The 24,400-nt window shown below is 40.0% G+C and overlaps 1 protein-coding gene across 16 annotated transcripts in view; it reads left to right on the top strand.

Moving 5' to 3' along the window:
- The window catches only part of FOXP1 (forkhead box P1), a 512,173-nt gene that overhangs the window by 294,153 nt on the left and 193,620 nt on the right, over positions 1-24,400 (top strand). For 15 of the 16 annotated variants that reach the window (XM_050957376.1, XM_050957388.1, XM_050957385.1 and 12 more), the window contains one exon: positions 4,994-5,175. In XM_050957376.1, coding sequence (XP_050813333.1) covers positions 5,005-5,175 — 171 coding nt within the window. In that variant the 5' untranslated portion in view covers positions 4,994-5,004. Of the gene's footprint in view, positions 1-2,494; positions 2,551-4,993; positions 5,176-24,400 lie in introns of those variants that run through there. The other variant, XM_050957375.1, reaches the window with a different exon arrangement.

Genomic DNA, 24,400 nt, shown 5'->3' with positions numbered 1-24,400 from the left:
AGGGAGAATTTCAAAGGCACAATTGGCAGCTAGGCATTCAAGGCCAGATTTTTTATGGTGTTTAAGCATCTAGTGGAATTTTCAAAAGCTCTGCTCTGAAATATTGTGCAAAATTAAAAGAAAAAAATGGAATAAATAAAACCTGTGAGCGGACAGCCTATCCTCTGCTATAAAACCATGTTCTCTGTTCCAGCATTACTTTGCTTTGTACTTTCGTGAGACTTCTACCTACACCATTAAATGTATTCACTTACAAAATAATACCATGCAACTTTATGCACAGAACCGTGTTTAATTTATCCTTGTGCAAAGAAATGGTCGAAATCGCTTGTCTTCATAAAGCATCACTCTCCTGACCAAACTTATTTGCTATCACTGGATTAATTAGAGTTGTATTTAGAAGAAAGTTTGCTTTTTGTGATACTCGGCATAAAGGAGCAACAGCTCATCTCCCACATGGTAGAATCCTAATTCATGCTTCAAACCTTGCTTGGGCTCCTTCCTTCCAATGTGAATGATAGGCTTTGGGAACAAACAGCATTCTCAATAGCCTGGAACAAGAAGCCATGCTGCTTCCATGCTCATCTTTTTAAAAGATTGTCTCACCCACCCTCGGGGAACATCAGGCTGACTTATTTGGGCATGCTCAAAAAGACCAAAAATATCCACTGTGTGGGAGGGGCTCAAATAGGCTGCGCTCCCCTGCTGTGACTCCTAATGATTCCTGTGTATTGTGATTATTTATCTCAAGTCACATGCTGACTGTAGCTGAGGAGCAAAGTGGTTTATCTTATCTGGAGGAGGAGGAGTTTTGGCAATGTCTGTTTGTTTTTGTACTGTTGTCCGGCCAGGGTTACATTTAGAGATGGCAGACACAAGTGAGCAATTTTTAAAAATAATTTGCACAGAAGTTTTCACAATTTTCATTTTTTTCATTTGTTACAAGGTCTTTTTTTAAAGAGTTCTGAGTCTGCAGAATTATATTTTCTGTTAAATTTGTAAGGCCCAAACTAGTCCCGTATTCTTCTTTTTTCCTTTGTTGAGGATCCTTGTCCATAATGGCTTCTGCTAATTCTCTCCTGACCACAGGCGGTAGGCGTAGAATCATAGAATATCAGGGTTGGAAGGGACCTCAGGAGGTCATCTAGTCCAACCCCTGCTCAAAGCAGGACCAATCGCCAGACAGATTTTTGCCCCAGATGCCAATGCTCAAAACCACTGAGTTGTCCCTCCCCGTAGCCAGAACTCATGCACGCTGCTGTATTTTGAAAAGTAAAATAAGACCACAAACACTTGCAATGAAAGAAGTTCACAGAAAACTCAATAGTCTTTCTTTTTTGGGAAAAACAAATTCATTGAGAAAAATTGCAACATTTTCAACGTTTCTTTCTGTTCCAGGAGGATTTTGTAACTTGAGATGCAATAAATAATTTTGTGACTATTTTGCTTATGAATTATTTCTTGAGACCTAGTGATGTTTTGTGCACATTGGGAAGTTGTGATTGTGCATTTATTGATCTGCTCCTCAGTGATGCCAGTCTCCTCAAGGCTTTTGGTACCTTTGGGCAGTGCTTTCTTCTAACGTACTGTATGTTTTGACATCACAAGTGTTCGTAATAGTTTCCCCAGGTATCTGCTCCAAGATAACTTGTTCGTTATCTATCTGAAGAGCTTGGGAACATGATGTCTTTTCTTTACTGTTCAGGTACAATTTCTTTTTTTACTTTAGTTTCAACTGGTGCGATATCAGCTGGAGGCACATACTGTCAGATCTTCAGTGCTGTCAAAAATGAACACCTTTCCTAGGATGCTTACAGCTTTTTCAGGCTGCCATAAAAACTTCATAGCAATTGACACCTGTGTCCTAAGCCAAGAGACTGTGTGTTTCAAAGAGATGCGTTTAAGCAGCTAATCAAATGATAACTCTTCATATTTGACCAGATCCTCAGGTGATGTAAATTGACATAAGGCTTCCTTTATTCCAGTTGAGAATCTTGCCCTAAATATGGATGAAGAGGGAAAGGTTAAGGGTTTTTAGTTTATTCCCCTCTGGTTAAAGGAGATGTGCCTTTTTACTGTAGTGTGTAGGAACTGAGTAATATTCCTTTAAATATATTATGAGCCCACTGATGTCATCTGTGTTTCAGAAGCCACCAGAACCCTGCTGGAGCTGCAAGGGATATAGTTATATCTATCTATAGATATAGATAGGGAGGGAGAGAGAGAGAGAGAGGGCAAAGGTCGGACACATTGTATATGTTTAGCAAAAGCGGCTATTACCATGCCTGTGTGGTTCCTTCATGTAGCATGTGTAAAGAGCAAAAGACAACATGTATTCTACATCAGAACTGGATCAATATTAAGAACAAAATGCATTGTCTGGTTACATACAGAAAGGTTTTTGTTAATTTAGATCTGTGAAGTTTTACAAGAGAACTGACAGAAACAGTATAATGAACCTTGTACTCCTTTTGTCTCTTTGCATGATTCAAAGATCCCACAGAGTGAATTGAAGCAAGTTTCCATAGACCAGATGAAATTTATTTAAATGTAAGCAGAACATTTGAATCTGTTCTACCACCTTCCATAAATGTGAAAGAGGTGCATAGCATGTATGGTGAATAGATCCTTAGTGACTGAAGTGGGGTCTTTCTTATGTTTGGTTTCCCCAGCCTTGATTGTGAATCAGAAACTAATGCTAATGTTGTAGCATGCATATGACAAAGCCCTTATTAGTCACTTGCTTCCCAGATAGGACATTTTGATTATTAGCTTTATGGATCATCATTATGAATATCCAGATTTACCAAATTAGTGAGTGGCATGTGTTTGTTTAACTGGAGTGTAGCGCACCCCCACAGAGCTAAACAATAACCGTAGTTGGGTGCTACATGTCACTTAATGCTTGACAATTGGGCTACTCTTGAAACGTTAGTGAAAGGGGCTGCTTGCTCTTAGCTGTTAACCCAAGGGAGTTGGCACTGGAAGGAAAGAACCTTTCAGTCTCCAACAAATATTGTACAGTAGGTGTCTCAGGGCTCAAAATTATGCCTGTACGGATTTTCTGGGGAAAGTATTTTTCCCTAGTACTTTTCCATTAGAAATGCATTGCTTTCTCTCTCCTCCTTTGATTGATGTTTTCCCACATGTGCTGGGAGGGGGAATTTTTCTTCCTGTTTCTGAACTGGTTAAGAGTTATTGAATTTAAACAGGTTCCTCCTTAAATATGGGCCTTTTATTGCCAGTGGAAAGCAGTTGAAAACAAAAGATCTGCTTTTCTGGTCTGCTTGTTGAAATTCAGATGGAGACAGGCAAGCTGTCCTTACTGATGCCTTTGGGGAAAGTCTCTCAGTTGGGAAAGGAGTTCTGTTAGGAAGGCATCCTGTTTTCCTAATTCTGTTGCATATATGACCAAGAACATATTACCTCTAGCTACGAATGGTGCGTACTGCTGAGCACTGCTGTGAAACATTTACTGTGTGTCCATGTTTCCTGGCGAGTAGTTTGTGTCACCATGGGCAAGTGATTCTGGGCAATAAAAAGAGTAATGAGGAGCCGGAAGGGAGGAAGGAAGGATGAGTCAATGGAAACAGACAAAACTAATGGTATTTTAATCCTTTAGCATTGGGGTAGCAGCTTGAAATACCTATAATAGAGCCAGTCAAATTGCACAAAAAGAGAATTAAGAATAGTTTTACAAATAAATATGGCAACTTCACTTCAATATTATTGTTGGAGTCACATTGTTCCCAAGCATTCTCACCACAGCCACTTTATTCATGGAAACTTTCAAGAATCCCAGAACTTTCAAGAATTTTAGCATAAACAATCAGTTGTCCAGTAATTCATCATTGAAGAGTGTTATTTGCTCTTCATTAGTCTCCAGATTTAAAAAAAAAAAAAACGTTTGTCATCCATTTAAAGAGGAGAACCTGTATCTTTAACTTAAATGATGGGTCAGACACCATGATAATGTATTGCAAACGATCAAAGTCAGTGAATGGTTTGTGAACAGCCTGTGGACTGAAATTTGTGTTCATGTAAGCTACTTGACAAATATCTACAAATAGTTAATGTGTTCACAAAGGTCATGATTTCTATGAATGCTTCACAAGTAAAGGCCAATATTGTTCAGATACATTGTTGCAAATACACCTCTACCCCGATATAACTCTGTCCTTTGGAGCCAAAAAATCTTACTGCGTTATAGGTGAAACCGCATTATATCGAACTTGCTTTGATCCGCTTTAGTCCACAGCCCCCGCCCCCCTGGAGCGCTGCTTTACTGCATTATATCTGAATTCATGTTATATCGGGCTGTGTTATATTGGGGTAGAGGTGTACTTCAGCTAACTCTAGTTGTAAAGAGGTATCACTAAGGTGTATACTAAGTCAGATGGATAACATTAACTAGAAGATTTACTCAAAGGGACCGGAATCCTATGAGCGGGTGAATGAATCCTGGAAGAAAAGAAATTGCTTCTGCGAAAATCAATGACGTTCAGCACATTTCAGTCGTTACTAAGCACCTTGGAGATACCTGAAATATCTCCATGTACTTCATTGTAGTAGAAGTTGCTAATTGACAGAATCATGATGTGATTGGAAATCTGAACACTCAGCACTCTGCTTCAGCTTTCTGCTCCTGTCCACTATGTATCAAAGTTTTGACGTTGTCCATAACATGTTACATAGAATGACTTGTCAGTTTTGAAGTAAGACATCTAAATGTAATTAGAAAATTGTAATTACTGATTTTATGTGTTCGTTTGAAAAGTTATTTTTTTTTGTATAAGGGTAAATATTGAGCAAATAATGCTATATTTAGAAATAAACTGGTAACATGAGCCATTAATGAAAGATAAATTGTATGAAGGGAAATGACACATGTTTATAGTTTTGGCAGGATTTAAAACAGGGCATGTCTCCTTATATACAGCAACTGTTTTAACAGCTGCTTTTTTTTTTTTTCTCCTCTCCTAAATTATTTCAGGTTTTTGAGTCATGATGCAAGAATCTGGGATTGAGACAAAAAGTAACGGTTCAGCTATTCAGAATGGAGCAAGCAGTGGCAACCATTTACTAGAGTGCAGTCTACGGGAAGTGAGATCCAACGGTGAGACACCTTCAGTTGAAATTGGGGCTGCAGATTTAGCACATCTTCAGCAACAGCAGGTACTGTACGATATATTTACAACTTCACTTCCTAAAGAAAAGAAAAAGTATTTAGCTCTTAAAACCGTTGATATTTGCCAGTCAAATAAATGCTTAGGAGGGCCTCCATACATGTGTATCAGATATACCCTGTGATATTTAGATAAAAACAATCATAATTGAATGGGAAATTTATACTTCTCTTTCCAATGAGTGCCCTTTCTCATGTCTGTTTCTAAATGTGTAAACCCTGGTGGCTGTGCCTGGGTGAACCGCCATATACTAGTTTCCAAAATATGTCACTGGTTGGAAGAATCACTAATTCTGAATTTTGTTTTTGCAACAGATTTTAATATAACCTAGCATCCTCTATCAACAGTGTCTTTTCTGTTAGCTAAATGCTTTGTCGAGGTACCTACTGCAATGAAATAAAAAAATTAAATAAAATGAAATCATCATGTCAGTCCTGTTTTTAACTACAGAATCATCAGGAGCAAAATGATGTATGAATGTGTCCCCTATGTACTTTAATTATTACATTTGAGACAGAAGCAATTGAGTTCATCAGTGTTGTTGTTAGTAGATTAGCCATATAACATGTTGTCTTTGTTTGTTTGTTTGTTTTGCTCCCTTTATACAATTTTGAAACCCCGGTTAGAGCAGAACTTATAACAAACTGCTTAGCATGTATCATTAACCCATTTTTTGAAACAAAGGTGGTGCTACAGCAGTTGTGTGAATCTGTTTATGCCTAAACTGTACTAGCTGTAATGCAGTAAACATTCTTAAGATCTTTTAAATAAGGTTTTGGTGGCTGTGCAAGTGTCTCTTAAGTGCACAGTGATCTCTTCAGCAGGTTGTTGTGGTGAAGAAAAGCCTGCAGTTGAAAACAAGGCAAAATCAAAGGCGTAAAAAGTAACAAGTAGCCAGGTTTGCCAGTGTAAGACAGAAAGCCGCCACAATTAAGCAGCTCGGAGAAATGTATGATACTAAATGCAGTAGACTTTGGTTGTTTCAATCATTTTCATTCTACAGGTTTTTACTTGAAGTGAGAATGCCATCAGTGAGAAAGTCACAGCCATGCTGAATTCATTACTGCAGTAGTCACACAAAACCACGGATAAAATTTCAATAACTGCAGGCCATAGTTGAGTAAACAGTTGCACTGAAACTTAATTCCTGTTGACTTTTCCCTCATTCTTCGCCAGGGGCACATTCTGATTCGTAGTGCAAAGACAACAGGGGTTACAGCTTTGATTAATGTAGGACAGTAGAAGAGAATTAGAACCGTAAAATACGTTAGAAGTACATTCAACACCAAGGTCTGCTCTTAAAAAGGCTTCATATCCAAATGAATTAATTACACTGCTTTGATTTGAACACTATGGAATTTTTCAGTCCTGTTTTCACCCCCAACCCCTTTGGGTGATTTATTTTTTCATGTGTCACTAAACAAATATAGCATTTGGTAGACCAAAAATACAGAACTGGGATGTTTCCACCTTATCACCAAATATTAATCTGCACTGAAGCTGTCACCCCTTTGCGTTTGTCAGCACCTGTCCGTAATCAACCAGAAGGATCGCTGTTGAGTGAGGTAACATCTTAATCTTGTATGTAGTGTTCTGTATCTTTCAACAGCCACCCATTTGGTCAATTAAGGAGAGACACTGATGCATTCCAAAAAGAATTCTGTGGGGTCCTCCAACCCACTCCCAAATGATGCCCAGAACAGCTGGATGTGCTTCCTCCATCATGCTCCCAGACCCTATCAGACCGGGGAGTTAAAGGTAGAAATTGATTGGGGGAGAATTTCTTTATGGTGCGATTTTGTAGGATTCTCATTTGTACTTAGTTTTTACCCTTTGCTTGTATCTCTTTTGCCACTACTATAATAGCTTTTGATTAACATGCTCTCCTCTAGGTTTGCAAAGGCCTTCCTGTTCTGTGTTTTAATTCTACTGTTAATTTGTTTTGATCAGTCTCTTTTCTATTGAGTTTTCTTTTTAAAAAGTGAGCCGTTTGCTTCGTTTATAACACCTCTTTAAAAAAGAGTGCAATATCTAAAAGACTGTCAAAACTAGTATAATAATGTATCAATCATTGTGTTTTGAAAATAGTTTTAAATGCCGGAAAGAAAAATGTTTTCAGACTGCTAATGCAGTCATTTACAGATACACATACAACACAGAGCATAATGTTTAGATGTTTCTCCATATACAACATATGCTCTCAGGTCACTTGACAGAATGCGTGCTAGATAACGCTGCTTCAATACAAATGAATGGTTATTTAAATAAAACAGCTATTTCTTAAGAGCATTTCAGTCTAAATGTTTCTTTATGCCACCTGGCATTTGTGTTTTCTGAAAAATAAGCAGAGTAGATGGAGCTTGGCTCCTCTTTGGTTAGCTGGTTAACTGTGCGTTCCCATGATGAGCAATGGGCAAGCAAGAAATGTTGCCACGCAATGCTTTTGGATAAAGCACTTACTTGGATTTTAGAAATTGAACTCTTCTATTAAATTTGTGACTTTCAAGGACCAACAGCATGTGTGTTTTTGAATTATGGAAACAAACCTTTCTTTTAAAAATAATCGTTGATTCAGGAAGTTTGAACAAATTTACAAATCCATTCGCTTTTGTAAATCTTATAGCACAGAAAAATATAAGGTAATGCTGGTGTTCATCATTTTGGAGGAATAAAGTGGATTGCGGGTACTCTTGCAATCAGGGCAGGGATGAGTTTAGTACAAGTACTATACTGTCTTTGTCATTAGTTTGATTCCACTGCAGGAGAGAGTGTAGAGGGAAACTGAATAGGTCTTAGTGCTAATATTTCTTGTAGCATGTTAGATCATCCTTTGAGTAGCAAATTTAAATGTAACACTTTACTCAAGATGAGTAGTCCCCATTAACATCAATGGCAATACTTGTGGAGTAAAATACTATCCAAAAGAGCAAAGATGGCAGAATAAGGTCCTTTGTGGAGAAGGCAGCTGGGGAGATCTGAAGAGAGAGAAAATTTAGAGAGCTGTATGGTAAAGGGATAGCAAGAACACATTCTCACAAGGTAATAGCGCCTCCTGAGAAAGGCAGTGATCCTCCTCAGCTTCTCCTATGTTCAGTGCGAGTTGAAGATGTTCAGCACCCTTCAGAACTGGCTCTTTTCTCAAACGCTGGTTTTGTTGACTGGCTGTTTTCTGCCTGTGAGACGTCAAGTAGAGCATTAAGGTAACTTGAAGCATTAGACTCCTCAAAGAGAGCTGAAATAGGCAACTCAAGCAGAGCATTGGAGCAGCCCAGAGGAACTCCCAGTTGCTTAAACAGACAACAGAGGTGAGACAGAACATTGTAATAGGTCAGAGAGGCTTAGACAGAGCAACTGAGAACTGTGGCAGTAATCACATTGCTCACACAAATCACAACCTGAAGAGTTCGACAAGAACATCTAATGATCGAGGGGCCTTTGAGAGTTACGCTGCCTCAAGGGAGCTGTAATTGAACAGCTCTTGCCTACCAAAAGTAATGAATAAAGACTTGTAACTGCAGATTTTATGTTAGTGTGAATGGGTGCAGCTCCGGTTACTTCAATGGAGTTTCTCAGATTTATCCCAATAGGGAATGATTGATTCTGAAGAACCATGTAACATTCAGTGTAATTTGTTATAACTTGTTATTGTACATTAAAGTGTTATTCATTTATTAATGGAAAGATAAACAATATGAATGGAGTGAAAAGGACGGGACATAAAAGTGAATTCCAGCATATTACAGCAAGACCTGAAGTGCTCTGTTGCATGTGGCAGAAATGCAAACCTCTCTACATCCATAGAATGTTCCAGTTTGATACCATAATTTCAAGTACTGCCCCAAGAGTCTAAAGCTCCATATCTTTTGTCTAATCCAAAATCCTTTTGAACTTTTAGAAGGTATGACTTTAATAGTAATTTGTTGACAGATTAGCTGCAGAGATTGCAAAGAGTTTATTTTGCAAAACTGGCAGACTCGTATCAGTGTTCTCTTAAGGAAAAAAACACACACTGCTGTTTTGCAATTGCTTGCATTTATTGACAACCAGCGCTGAGCAGGCAGAACTGGAATGTTTGTATAATGTAAACGTATAGCTTGCCTGATGCAGTGTAGTATACTTTTAGGTAGTGCATAGATTACTTGATAAAAAGGGTTACAAGGTGACTGCTTTTATGTCAAAGTAGAGTAGCAATATAAATGCAAGTGGTACATAGAGAAACAAGAAGGAGGTTTATATAGAGAATTGCACTTTATGTAAGAAAGTTTCTTTTCATCACTTTGTCTTTGAACTGGACTGTACTGTAATTCTCAAGTGTCACTTAACTTTCTGAAGAGTTTTTAGTTAAATAGTATGTTTAACCTGTGTCTACAAAAATAACGTAACCAGTTTTTTGTTGAGCAGAATTTGAAAAAATGTTGTTTAATTTTCCATTCATATTTCCTACTTCTACACCTTTACTTACCTTTGAACAAATGCATCTGATAAATTGGCAGACAAATAGAACCCTATTCATATACAAAACATTCACATAAGATGTTTTGGACCAAATACTGATACCTTACACACAATGAGTAGCTCTCTACTCCATAAGTAGTCTAAGTGACTTCCATGGGACTGTTCATTTAGCCAGGGGCTGCAATGGTAGGGTATTGCAATTTGGCCTTTGGCAGTATTGAGATTTAAGTTTCACACTGAGGAAAACAAGTGTCATAAGGGATGTCTGGTTTCACCAAACTCTTCCATATCAAAAGAAAGAGGAAAATGTGTGGTAAAGTGGTTATTATGTATATTATTCAGAGACTGCTTTAATTTGGTACATTAGGAATTTCAAGAGATTATTGTATTCAGTAGACTTTAAGGTCAGAAGAGATCATCATGATCATCTAGGCTGACCTCCTGCACTGTAGCCCACAGAACCTCACCCTCCCACTACTGTAATAGACCCCTAACCTCTCGCTGAGTTACTGAAATCCTTCAAATCATTGTTTAAAGACTTCAAGTGACAGAGAATTCACCATTTACACTAATTTAAACTTGAAAGTGACCCATGCCCCATGCTGCAGTGGAAGGCAAAAAAACCCCAGAATCTCTGCCAATCTAACCTGGGGGGAAATTCTTTCCTGACGCCCCAGTATGGCGATTGGTTAGACCTGAGCATGTCGGCAGAGTAGAAATCACTCAGTATATATCAGAGTACAAATGAATTGAATGCTGTCACATTTTTTAACAACAAATTTACTAACAGTTTCATCTTTTAAAAAACATGAAAGTAGGTTATACATTGCATCAGAAATTTTATGGTCCCACTGATCATGAAGTGGACTTATCTCTTTAGAACAAAACTACTAAAAAAGATCTTGGATAAAAGTCTTTGTTGCATATTGACACAACTGGGTTAGACTAAACTTGTTTGTTAGGCTTTAAGGTAAAACACTTTTTGAGTCACTTTTGTTGGGAAGATATGGGGTGTAATTATTAAACTGCTGTTGTCATTGAAAGAGCCATTTAAGAGTATAGATTAAACTACTTACAAGGCATTAGGATTGTGTCTGGTTTGGATTTTACTACACTGGTAATTCATGATTACAATAACCTCATGAAAGATCAATCTTATTGTAGAGTCTTTTTCAGCAGGGGGAATAAAAGACAGACTTTCCATACATTGTAACTTTAGTGTTTTTATCACTCAGGCCTTTTCCCCCAAGTTCTGCGATCTCCCATCGTTGACTGGAAGGTGACATGATGTCTTTTTAGTCATTCAAATCTAATAACTTTTGATCTGAAGGTTAAGTAGTGAGATATAAACTAAGAGATGATAATATCAATTTTATGTTCACTGAAGGGCACAATATACCACTTTCTAGTAGAGGGAAAATTGTGCGTAAAATGTCTTTTGCTTTTTAACAGAAAAGCTCTGGCTCCGCGAGCTCAGAGATGAAGCAGTGCCGGCAAAATTAAACAAGTTTTAACCTAGAATGGCTGCCTTGCCAGGATTTTTGAACCAATGATTTTTTTTAATAATACAATTTGTAGCACTCTTGTCAATGGACCATGCTGAGAACATTCGTGCAACATTCTTTATCATCTCTGCTACTAATGTCTTTTGTTATAACCACTTATTGACATCAACAAGACTTAAACTATCTCTTACTGCTGAAGAAGGGTGAAGGGAAACTGCTGCTTGGTTCCACTTGCTGAACTGTTTTTAGTTTAATTTTGGTTTGTTTCTAAAATCATTGATAAATAACCACATGAGGCTATGGGGCCTCCATATTTGCGTACTCTTTGTGTGTGAGAGAGAGAGAGCGTGAGTGAACTGGGTCATTGGGCATCTAACCATCTGAATTATGTGCACATCTAAATCTAGAAGCACTCTTTGGAAATCTGCTCCTATAGGGTTTTATAGTATAACTTTTTACTTTTAAATTAAACTGAAATAACCTGGTAGCAAGTTAGGTTCGCATTGACTCTTCAAGGAAATATGATTTTTGAAATATGTGTTGTTTTTGGTTTTTAACCTAGTACGTTGGTATGAAAAGTCCCCAGTGAAATGACAGGACCATGCTGTTTTTTATAGACTCTCACTCTGCTCTTGTAAAATTTACATGCCTCTATTTGCTCATTCTTACTCATCAAAGCAAAAAAAGTTATATATTCACCAGTTAGCCATGTTAGGGGAAAATAAACAAAGGGACATTTTAAAGCTACTATCTACAGCTAGTATTTATCTGCACTGATAGAGAAATTCAGTGGGTATAGGATAGAAATTTAAAGGTCTGTTTCAAATGACTGATGTTATTAAAACCATTGTAGAGAGGTTCTGTGTACTTATGGGCGGTATAATAAGTGATGCAACCAAACTTTTGGTCTGTCATAGGGCAAATATAAAAAGGCATTATTCCTAATAAGGTATAATGGGATCTTGAACTCACATAGAACTTTTCTTCATAATGGCCTAGGTACAGCAAGGCTCTGAAGCATGTGCCTAACTTAAAGTGCATGAATAGTCGTGTTAAGATCAACGGGACTGCACATGCTTTTAAAGTTAGGGATGCGCTTAAGGACCAACAAGAATATGCATGGAGTGTTGAAATAGTTTAAAAAATTTCACTGCTTGGAAATAGAATATATTTTAAAATATATTGTTAAGGTGAAAGAGCAGGCTGCATTTGGGACTCCATTATCACTTTTGGAGGTAGGATAATGTTGCATTGGTTTTACAGATTTCATCCTACCAATCAGCCTTATCTTCACAGAGGTCATGTCTTACAAATATGATTTTGGTCTCACTTAACTACCTTTATACCAGTGTAACTCTATTGACTTCAACAGAGTTAGAGCTGATTTACACCTATGTAAAAGAGACCAGAATGAAGTTCTGTGATTTTCTCTCTTTGTGGGCCTGTATTATGTTCTTTCTCTTTTGGATCTCCAGCAAGTGTAAAGGAACTCAGCACTATTTGAACGGAATGTTTGCACAACGACAAGTTACACTGTAAATAGTGAAGCTCTCACACGTGGTATGTTTCATGTTTTTTTAATTTAAATTTGATTCACAGTTTCTAACTTACATGCAGAGCATCTCAGGTAAATAGAATTATTTTTCTAAGTTAAATGTTGTGTCTGTTTTTTAAAAATCAGTTAAAATAGTGCAATAAAATAAAGTTTTACGGTATTGCAAATGTAATATGAGTATTGTCAGCTGTGTTGCTATTTTGTGAGTTTTGTTAGCCACCATGACTATGTTTTAAAACAAAATTCATTTGGAACTTATTTTAAATTGAATAAGTATTTTATTTTTTCTGTATAAACCTATATATCTCTAAAGTAAGTGTAAAATCACAGACATTTCTGAAGCCTAGGGTAAGTGTCAGCTTTATTTCAGGTTCAGCTTTTCAATTTATTCTTAATCATATTTCTTGTTTTTCTCTTCAAGGGTTATTTGGTAGTAAAAATAATGCTCTGTAAATACAGGGCTAGTAGTGCTAGATAAAGTTTAGGCCATTTCAGATGTGGCTAGGAACTGCACAAATTTAGCACAGTAGCTCTGCCAAAACATTTCAGATTAAAATTCTAAGGGCTTGTCTACCTGAACACTTAATTCATGGCAAATTGGGGTGTTAGCATGCAACAGCCTAACTGGGGGTAGATTAAGTGTCTGTGCGGACCCTACTGCCACGCACTAAAAGTTCCCTAGTGCAGTTTAATTTACCCCCATTTCAGAGCACACTATTGAACGTAGAGTGCTTAGCAGCAGGGTTCTCACAGGCACTGAGCATGAGACAGGGAAATGCAAGGCACCAGCTTTCCACAAACTAAGGCTACGTCTATACGTGGAGCTAGGGGGTGTGTTTCGAGCTTAAGTAGATGTGCTTGTGCTAACTCTCGTCGAGCTAGCACACTGAAAATAGAAGTGTGGCTGTGATAGCACTGACTGTGGCAAGCAGCAGCAAGAGCTAGGTTCCTCAAATCCAAACCTGTCCAGACCCTATGGGGACATATTTGGAGTGGCTAGCCCTCGCCACTTCATATGCTACACTACTATTTTTAGCACACTAGCTGAATTAGAGTTAGTGCGAGTATGTCGACTTGAGCAGGGAATCACACCCCTGGCTCCAGCTGAAGGCACAGCTGAAGATCACGTCTACACTACAAACTTTGGTCAATGTAAGTTACGTCGGCATAAAACTGCTGTAGTTAGTATATTGCCTGTGTGCGTGCATACTTGGCGCCTTCTGTTGACGGTGCGCCTACTCACTGGGAGTGCTTTTATCGGTGCACAGTGCATCATGGATAGGTATCCCAGTGTGCAACCCACCACCATCTAGCACATTGTCTTTTGTGAGGTTTTGGCAATACATGGTGGGGCCAGAACGAGTTGCACAGGGGTAACCGAGAGCAAGGGTTCAACTTCCCACCATGCAACTGTCTCCGTCCCATAGTGTTATCCATAGTCCATAATTTTCGCACCTGTTTTCAAACTCCCCAAAACCCATATGTGCCCCCTCGCTGTCCGCTAACTGGCAGAAGCATGGAGCCTTCAAAGTTCTGCATTGCTGTCATAAACACTGCAAGCACAGGGTGCACGAATGTGCAGTACTTGCAGAGATGCAAGAAGAACCAACTCAATAAGGAACATGACAGTTTCTTGGAGGACAAATTGCTGTGGGACATAGTGAGAACCAATTCAGAGTTGTTGGTGGGGTTCATGGAGCAGCTACAGGTGGTGGAGTGCTGCTGCTGGACCTGAGAAACGGGTACTGACTGTTGGGATTGCATCAGAATAAAGGTTTGGGGTGATGAGCAATGGCTGCAGAACTTTCAGATGCGCATGGCCACATTCCTGGATTTATGTGCTGAGCTCAACTCACCCCAGCCCTCCAGCACAGGCACACCAGAATAAGAGCTGTGCTGTCAGTGGAGAAGCGAGTGGCAATCACTCCTTGAAAACTTTTAGTGCCAGATAGCTATTGCTCAGTGGGAAATCATTTTGGAGTTGAAAAATCCACTGTTGGGGGGGTCGTTGCCATGCAAGTGTGCAAGGCTGTTAATCACCTCCTGCTATGCAGGTCTGTGCCTCTCAGATATGTGCAGGATGTAGTGGATGGTTTTGTAGCAATGGAGTTCGTCAACTGTGGTGGAGCATTTCATGGCATGCATATCCCTATTTTGGCATCAAACCATTTTGCCACAGAGTACATCAAGAGAAAGGGCTACTTTTCTGTGGGTATGCAAGCGTTGGTGGATCACTGGGGGCACTTCACTGACATCAATGCTGGCTACTTAGGGAAGGTGCAAGATGCTCATATTTTTAAGAATATAGGACTTTTCAGAAAGCTACGAGCAGGGACTTTCTTTCCTGATTGATGGATTACCATTGGGAACGTTGTAATGACTGCAGTGATCTGGGGACCCAACCTCTGCCGCTTGGTCTCCTGGCTCATGGGGCCATACATTGGCCACCCTTGACTGCACTGAGGAAAGATTTAGTTACTGACTCAGCATGTGCAGAATGACAGTTGAATGTGCTTTTGGCAAACTGAAGGGATGCTGACGGTGTTTACTCATGAGATTGGATCTCAATGAGAATAATATCCCAATGGTTATTGCTGCCTGCTGTGTCCTGCGTAATATCTGTGAAGGAAAGGGGGAAAAGCTGCTGCCAGGGTGGAGGTGGAGTGGCTGTCTGCTGAGTTTGAACAGCCAGATACAAGGGTTAGTAGAAGAGCTCAACGCAGAGTTATGTGGCTCAGGGAAGGCTTTGAAGGAGCAAGTGAGCCACAGTAATGCTTTGTGGTGTACTGAGCTCTATTTGGCCCTGCTGTTTAGGGTCATGTCGGGAATTGTGTTGTGCTTGTTGTACATGTGTGAATATAACACTGTCAGTGCACCTATTAATTTTTGCAGTGCTTGCTGTGCATTTATGATTATTACACTGTGTGTGTTAGTGATCCTATGAGTTGTCACACCGTACAGTAACATGTACTTGGTTGCTTTCAGAGCTTCTAGGTAGTCTGCAGCATACATCGTGAACTAATGATGAATTATGTTCCAAATAATAGAATTTTATTCTGTAACAAAATCAGGGAAAAGAAAAGTCTGTGCAATTTTAAAGCAAATATATGAAAAACTTAAAATAATACAACAGAGTTTATGAAGGTGAAAGATCATTCATGTCCATTTTAGTTACACATACAACATCTGTGGCTTTCAGAAGTCAGTGCATGTAAAGCTGTGGTTGTTTTTAATGTCCCCCAGGGTGGAGTGGTAGGGGAGTGGCCTCTGATGCCACCTGGAATATTGAGGGGGGTTGTTCAGGGAGGTGCTGCAGTGGAGTTCTCCGTGGGCTGCAGAGGGAGGTGAGCCCAAGACTGTTGAACTTGTAGGCCCACAGGAGTGTGCAGCATCTGTGTTTGCTGCCAGATAAGTCCCATTATGTTCTGGTGCATCCCCCTCTCCTTTTCCTGCTGGAACTCTCGGGCCTTTCTCCTCTCACTTTTCCTTTGTTCAGGCTATCTGCAATGTTCATCTTTCAGGCCCCGTGCTCACTGTCTGATGCAGAACTAGCTTGCAGGATCTCATTGAACACGTAATCCCAGGTTCTTGTCTTTCTCCTCCATATCTGGCTCAGGCATTCCATGAGTGTGGAGGGAACCCCTCAAGGCTGCAGTGGCAGCAGCTGCAGATAAAGCACGTGGAAGTACCATTAATTATCAGTATAGTCACAACAGAAAGCGAAAGTTAAGATTCAGAACTCCCTGCCCTGGCTCCCCTAAAATTTGAAACAAGACATGCTCATTGACACATCTGCTTGAGAGTGTTTGTGCATGGCAAGCCCTGGTGAGTGGGACCCACCAGGGGATGAGGGAAGCGAGGAGGGAATTGCTTGGTTGCGTGAAACTATGGGCATACTACTGACAATGTTTTCCATGAGTGATGGTCACTTTAGCTGGTGTCTCACTCCTGAGGGTAACAAAGGCAGAGAGAGCACATCTGGTGCTGCTGTTCTGAAGCCACCTGGGACCCTATGTTGCTAGCCTGTATACTGCAGTGATGCCTGCCACTGTTCTCTCTGACTGATGTGGGAAATTATCCTACCGCAGAGGAAGAACTAAGGCTCCAATCACTAGAAACCTTCAGGAGAAGATTGCTGAGTCCCTCTATGAAAGTTTAATTGTGATCTCTTGAGAGGATCCAAGGGACATCCCTGTGTACATAAACTGCTCCACATGGCTCCCCCTTGCCTAACTCCACAGTGCAGTGAAATGCAGGTAACAACTCTGCTTTCGTTGTTGTACCACTATTTCTTCTAGTATGAGTAAATTAATGAAAAGTCGATTGTTCTGTTCTGTTAGTTGCGGGTGCCCTCACTGTAATGTGAAATAAATTTACACACTTACCTGAGGATCTTTCCCCTGCATCAGGTTTATCTGTTCTTGACTGCCATGGCTGACTGACTGGACTACAGTGGAGTCTCAAATAGGTCTCGGCTAACAGCATAGCTGGACCCCCCAGTTGCATGTCCCCCATCTCCTGCTCTTCTTCTTCCATTTCCTCCTCATCCTCACTGTTCATGCCAGGGGTCTGTGGCTCGGGCATTTTGGAGGAATTGACAGTGATCTGTGGGGTAATGATGAGGTCTTCACCAAATATAGCTTGCAGTTCTTTGTAACAGCAGTACATCTGCAGCTTGGCACCAGATCAATTGTTGGCCTCCCTGGCCTTCTGGTAGGCCTGTTGCAGTTCCTCTGCTTTCACGTGGCACTGCTGGTGGTCCTTTTTGTACTCGTACTCCTGCATCATCCGTGCAGTCTGCTCATAGATGTCACATTCCTACGCCTGGTCTGTAGTTGTGCTTGCACAGTTTCTTCTCTCCACGGGCCCAGGAGATCCAGTATCTCCTGTCTGCTCCAAGCTGGAGTTCGTCTGGAACATGTAGCCAGCCTGATCAGCTGGATAGTTGCACACAACAATGGAGAGCTGCTAGGTGGGCTCTCCAAGCTGGGCAATCAGAAAAAGATATTTTAAAAATTCATGGGGCTCTAAAGGAAAAGAGGACCTGGTCTAGTGAACCCGGCAGCGGAGTTCACAAATGTGAAGAGAGCAGTCAGCGTCAGACATTGTTGGACAGCTGCTCGAGGACTGTTAAGATCAACATAGCTAATGCAGTGTCTACCTGTCAAGGTTCCTTCCTCACTCTGAACTTTAGGGTACAGATGTGGGGACCTGCATGGGCACTTCTAAGCTTAATTGCTAGCTTAGATCTGGTACCACTGCCACCATCCAGAATTCCAGTGTCTGGAGCATTCTCTGTCCCCCCAAAACTTTCCCCTCCCTGGGTTGCCTTGAGGGACTTCACCAATTCCCTGGTGAACACAGATCCAAACCCCTTGGATCTTAAAACAAGGAGAAATTAACCATCCCCTCTTCTTTCCCCCCCACTAATCCCTGGTGAGTCCAGATCCAATGCCCTTGGATCTTAAAACAAGGAAAAATCAATCAGGTTCTTAAAAAGAAAGCTTTTAATTAAAGAAAGAAAAGTAAAAATCATCTCTGTAAAATCAGGATGGAAAATACTTTACAGGGTAATCAGATTCGTATAGCCCAGAGGAACCCCCTCTAGCCTGAGGTTCAAAGTTACAGCAAACAGAGGTAAAATCCTCTCAGCAAAAAAAGAACATTTAAAAGTTGAGAAAACAAAAATAAGACTAACACGCCTTGCCTGGCTATTACAAGTTTGAAACATGAGAGACTGATTCAGAAAGATTTTGAGAGCCTGGATTGATGTCTGGTCCCTCTTAGTCCCAAGAGCGAACAACCCCCAAAACAAAGAGCACAAACAAAGACTTCCCTCCACCAAGATTTGAAAGTATCTTGTCCCCTTATTGGTCCTCTTGTCAGGTGTCAGCCAGGTTTACTGAGCTTCTTAACCCTTTACAGGTAAAAGAGGCATTAACGCTTAACTATCTGTTTATGACACTACCCTTACACTGCATCAACCTCAGTACATTGACCATGACTCAGTGCTGCTTGTTATTACTATGTTGGTGTCACAGGGCACTAAGATCAGTGGGTGACACATTTAAGAGTAGACTCGTGCATAACTAGGTTGGTGCAAGGCGGCTTACCTTGACCTGACTTTGTAGTGTAAACCAGGCCTTCATGTCCATGTAGACAAGCCCTAAGGTAGACTTAGGAAAGAGATGTAGGAAATTATGATTTCAGGTGGCTTGGGATAATGTTTTGTTGGCATAATATGGATCATTATTTGAAAAACAGAGAGATTCAGGATGACAATCTTTAAGTAAAGAAATATCATTGTACCCACTTTTACACAGATGTCAGATGCAAAAGGCATGGAAGGGACGTTTTTGCCTTCTAATATTGAAATAAGCACAAATGCCTCTAACTTTGAATAAACAGTTTAGCTCAAGCCTCTAAGTTTAACTGTGGGATTTACTAGGTCAACTTATCTTTTAAGAAAGAAAACTAACACATTTTTGTGCTTTTATACCGACCGGCTTCATTATTTGATGGGGACAACACAAATGATTTTGATTTAGAGATGCAGAGTAAGGTTACATTTTGCCTCCAGAATCTGAAGTAATGAAGATTTTATTTCAGATAACATCTTTGGGGTTGGTAGTTAAAAAACACAACTTTTACTGGTGTTATGCCGATTTACCAGGGGTTTGGTGTGTGTGTGTGTGTATGTGTATATATATGTGTGTATATATATGTGTATATGTATATATGTATATATATGTATGACTTGCCAGAGTTCAGGTGGGATTTTAGTCTCTACTGAATTATACCTGGAGGCTAAATGCAGGCAGCTGGGGAAAAATAACTGCATCTTTCTTGTGCCAAAATCAGGAGAACCACAAATTAAAGAAATGTAAAGGGAAAAAGTACCTACAGTAAATTTTCCCTTCAAAAATTTGTTTTTATTACATCACTGATACAGAAAAATCAAGGGCAACAAGGACTGCAACACTGTTAAAAGGGCAGCTCTTTAGCTGGGCTACTCACTGCCAGACAGCCAATGGGTTGGTTTGTTAAGACTGTGGATGTCATGCAATCCTCTCTACTCATGTCTGCTTTCTGGTGAGCTGAGTGCATTTCAAAATTCTTGTTGGCTGTTCACAAGAGTGGTGTAGACAGAGAGCAACATTGGATCTGTGGTTATATCCTGCATCATCCTTCATCAGCAACAAACCCCAGGCTTTGGGTTTCTAATTGCTTGCTCACTCAGAGAAGGAGGTAGGGCATTTTTCTTTTTTAAACTAAGCATTTATTTCAGATTTTCAGTTCTACATAACACAGTAATTGAGTGGTGAAAACATGTCAAATTAGATCTAAAGTTAAAGTGGTTCATATTATGGGGCATTGGTACCCAGCACTTTACACTGAAGACAAAAATAAAATTATAAAGGTAAATTTTCCCATGTATCAGGGCCAACCTGAAACCCAGGCACCACTTAAACCCTAAAAATACAGCTTACAGGAGGCTTACATGGGATAGAAGTCTCTTGCTGTCATAGGGGTGAGTTTCACCCATAATGAAACCTAATCTAATGACCACCAGCCCATGGAAAATCTCAACCTCTGGAAGAATCGCTGTAGAATGTCTTCCACTTTACATTATACTGCATTATGTGCCCACTTGCCTAACATGTTAATGACTACCTGCCAACCCATCCTCCTGCATAAAACTCAGTGAAAGAAAAGTGGGAGGGAAGGGTGTTCTGGCTTTTCTTTTGGAAGCCTAGATAGAAAAGAATGTTTAGGATGAAAGGGTGAACAATCTAGTTAATGCAGCAAAGGTGACGGAAGGTGAGTTGGATATCTTTTATTGGACCAACTTCTGTCGAGCTTATATAGCTTACATGGACCTGAAGAAGAGCTCTGGGGGAGCTCGAAAGCTTGTCTCTCTCACCAACAGAAGTTGGTCCAATAAAAGATATTATTTTCCTCATCTTCTCTCTCTGTAAACATACAGAATTTTTTAAAAATTACATTAAAAGGAAATTAAGTTTGCAAAATCAAGAACTCAGAAGTTAGAAAATGCGAGTAATAAGCCACTGAACACGGGGTCTTAGAATGGAAAGTGTTAGGTAATCTGAACGAGAGGCATTGCTACCCAGCTCTGCCTATAATCAGTTTTGTATACGTATGTAGCCCAAAACTGATAGGTGGGTTAGTTTGTACACTGAGATCAACCTCTGCACTTCTGTGCATCATTCAGGATCTAAGATTTTGATAGTGTTGCTGCTCTGGATTTGGGAGAGCTGATAGATATTTCAGCATTAGGAGACATTTTAAAAACATTATATAAAAGGCAAAAAGGAAGAGGTTTTATTTCCAAAATGTATCTATAATGGAAAATATTTAGGTGGCACTTGGCTGGGGAGCCTTAAGTTTGTATGACTGTGGCCCATGCCTGGGGAGCCTTAAGTGACACAAAGAAAGTGCTGAGTAGAGATTTTGTTTTTATTGAGATTTGGCTTATGTCAGAATCCACAGTCCACTTCCCTGGGTGCGGAGGCTCACCAGGCAGTGGGACCCAGCATGGTCCTGTTGTATGAGGGAACTGACTGGGGGAGTCAGTGTGATAGCTGTATGTTCCCTGTGCAGTGCTTAGCTATGTGGAGTCCCTCTTTACCCACTGAGCAGCAGGGCAGAGCCAATGGGGCAGTTGTGTAGATCTTCCCATCTTCTCGGGAAATGGAGCATGGTAAAGATTAATACAGCCTTCTCCAGCCAATAGACTTCGGCAGCAGTCCTGTACAGAAAACCGCTTGGGGAAACCCCACTGTCTGCCCAAAGCTCCACTGAAGTCAGTGGGGTTCTGCACAGCTACGTCAGTCCACTCACATGGTTCTCTTTGCATGATCAAAGCCGTAGTTTAAAGTGACTCGTATAAGGTCACAGAGAGTAAACTGTAGAGCCATAAACAGAACCCAGGAGTTCTGAGTCCTGGTCCTAGTCCCCTGTTCTGACTACTGGAGCTCACCCCGCCTGAGCAAGAGCTCCACTTCCTTTTGCACATTTGAAAAGTGTATAAATATCTCTCTTCACCATTATCCTTTTTGTGAATTCACTCCATGAACACAGAAAAGGAACAGAGCCAGGGTTTCCGCCCCCCTGGACATCCATCCACCCCAAAGCCTTCCACTGGTGTAAGTGTAAGTACCCTTATTTTTGCCAAAATTGTCAAGTATGACTTTTGTGTAAACATGCCCGTTGTGCAGTGGAACATGGCCTGCCTCCTTTCCGCTACAGAGTCAGCTTTTCAACTCACATCGTGATCCAAAACATGCCTGCTGAATAACAGGCAGCTTGTTATGTGAAGGGAAAATAGTCTTCTTATTCCTACTCTGATAGCTTGCATTCTGTAATACAGAGCCAAAAGAAAAATCCCTCCTTACTCAATAAACAACAAAAAGCAGACTTACATTTTATAGTGTTCTTGAAACAAATGTAAGGTTATAACACTAAAACAAGTTTTATTAAATCTAAGCATGAATCCATATTGAAGAAATAATCTACTGCTTTCTTTCAGTTTCTTGTCTTTTTAATTAGTGCTAGCAATGGGATTGTTAGCTTTTAAGATATGGTAAATATGGGCCTATTAATATTATTGAACATAATACTTAACAAGGTACAAGAAGTACTGGTAGCTGTAGATATTTTATAGTCAAGTTGAAAGCAGGCCATTTTCTGTTTGACAATTTTTCCTCTATTACCCTTGTGTTTAGGTACACAGAACATGAAGCCTTAAACTGTAAACTTTTTCCAGGTGTCTAGAACAGCTGTTGCTGACTGACAGGCGTAGGGAATGCATTATATGTTTTTTCAGTATTGTGTGGCATGTTTGAACCCCTTTTCACAATAGAAAAGTATTTGGAGTTAAAAATATTTTGGACTCCTTATTTTTCTTGAGAAATGATTCACCAGGTTCTACAGATTAGGAAGGAGACCTTTTGAAGTTTTTTACTCTTGGTTCAATTCTTTTAACTTGTGTAAAGACTGGATTATAAGGGTTTAGCAGTGATTAGCTCTGTTTACAGTATTTTCTTTGCTCACAGAGTAGGGTGCTCTTTTTTAGAGTATGTTTTTTATTTTTCAGTGTTTCTGTTGGCTAACTGTTTTTTCTCCTAATTGATTACAAGGACAATTGCTTGGCGTGACACCTAAAAGTTATTGCTTACTAGGGCTGTGTATAGGGACTACGGTAGGAATGTAAAAGATTCGTAAATCACAAGTGAAAATATGAATATTTCCCTGAAGAAAGAGAACCTCATTTTATATTCTTGTTTGGGGAACCTTCTGTGGCTATGACTTTGAAAGAGGCCTACTGGTTACAGTAGACCATTGCTAGTGAACATTGATAACCTAGCTGAGTGCAGAAATCACACCATCGTAAGTCAATCCAGACAGCAAAATCCAGGGGCGTTTAAGATTCTCTCTCTCCTGTCCTTATCATTTCTCGTCTTTTAATTTGGGTAGGCTGGCTTTTTTCACAAAGCCCAGGGGTAGACTGGAAAACCAGTTGTATTTCAAGACACATTGTAGTCAGCTTTACATGGCTTTTTCACTTGTCTAGAAAGGAGTGTCTCACCAACATGGAGGGACTGACTTTTTCAGTCACTTTTGTTTGATAATCACAAATAGAAGAGAGAATCATGTCCCTCCGATGGTGGTAAAGTAAGGACAGCCCAGTTTAAGGAGAAATCAATCATCTCTTTGCTTGGTTGCATCCACCCCTCCTGCCTTTAGGACAAATATTTCTAATCACCCAAGGAAATCAAAATTGAAAGCATCAGAACCTCTGTCAATTAGATGCAGCCTACCTAGCCTAAAACATCTGAGCAATTACATACAGTAAGTGTTCACAATGGCAAAAGTAGTCCTAACTAGATACCAGGTGCTACATATCTATTAACCAATTATCTAGATCTTTTTACTACAAAAGAATTAGGGGATCTTTCTTCAAACCTTATTTGGCCAGAGGGAACACCATATGAGGATGTGCTGTGGAAAGAACCCACTTAGCCATCCCTCTTTCTTAATCTGTATCAGTAGTTCACCATTTAATCTGTTATTTCTTCCAGAAGCACAGCGTTATCCTCAGGAGGCACATCTTTCCATTATTTTCAGTCCAGGAAAGACAGAAGAAACTGGTCTCAAAAACTCTTATCTGCTGAGTGGCTGTCTGATATCATATAGCTACCAGTGTCTTTCTGCCTCTTGCCATGCATCAAATAGTCCCTAATGCAATGGTTTTCAACCTGTGGACAACTGGGTGTCTACAGACTGTTTGATTTCCAAAGGAGTCTACACCTCTATTTGAAATATTTTAGAGGTCCTCAAATGAAAAAAGGTTGAAAGCCACTGATCTCGTGCACAAAATGATCAGACCGATATCTCTTACATTTTGTTGCCAACTCCAGTGGTGAGTCTTACAAGTAGGTTCAGGTCCACTTAAGCCTGTTAGAATAGAATCTCAGGCTGTATCCTGATATCCAAAATCCGCCATCAGTCCCCCAATGTAGAAGGGCAAGGTAAAGGCTTACTGGGACAAAAACATTTAATATTCAATTCACAAAGCTTATCCAAAACCCCTAGTAGTCACCACTGTAACTCTGCGGTCTACAGTATTGGCCAAGTATTCTTCCACAGCAGAGACCAAACCCACAGGAGACTGGTGG

This window comes from Gopherus flavomarginatus, chromosome 6 (assembly GCF_025201925.1).
Source record: "Gopherus flavomarginatus isolate rGopFla2 chromosome 6, rGopFla2.mat.asm, whole genome shotgun sequence".
NCBI classification, from domain to species: domain Eukaryota; kingdom Metazoa; phylum Chordata; order Testudines; family Testudinidae; genus Gopherus; species Gopherus flavomarginatus.
The sequence above is the reverse complement of the archived record's forward strand: the minus strand, read 5'-3'. Positions and strand labels throughout refer to the sequence as shown.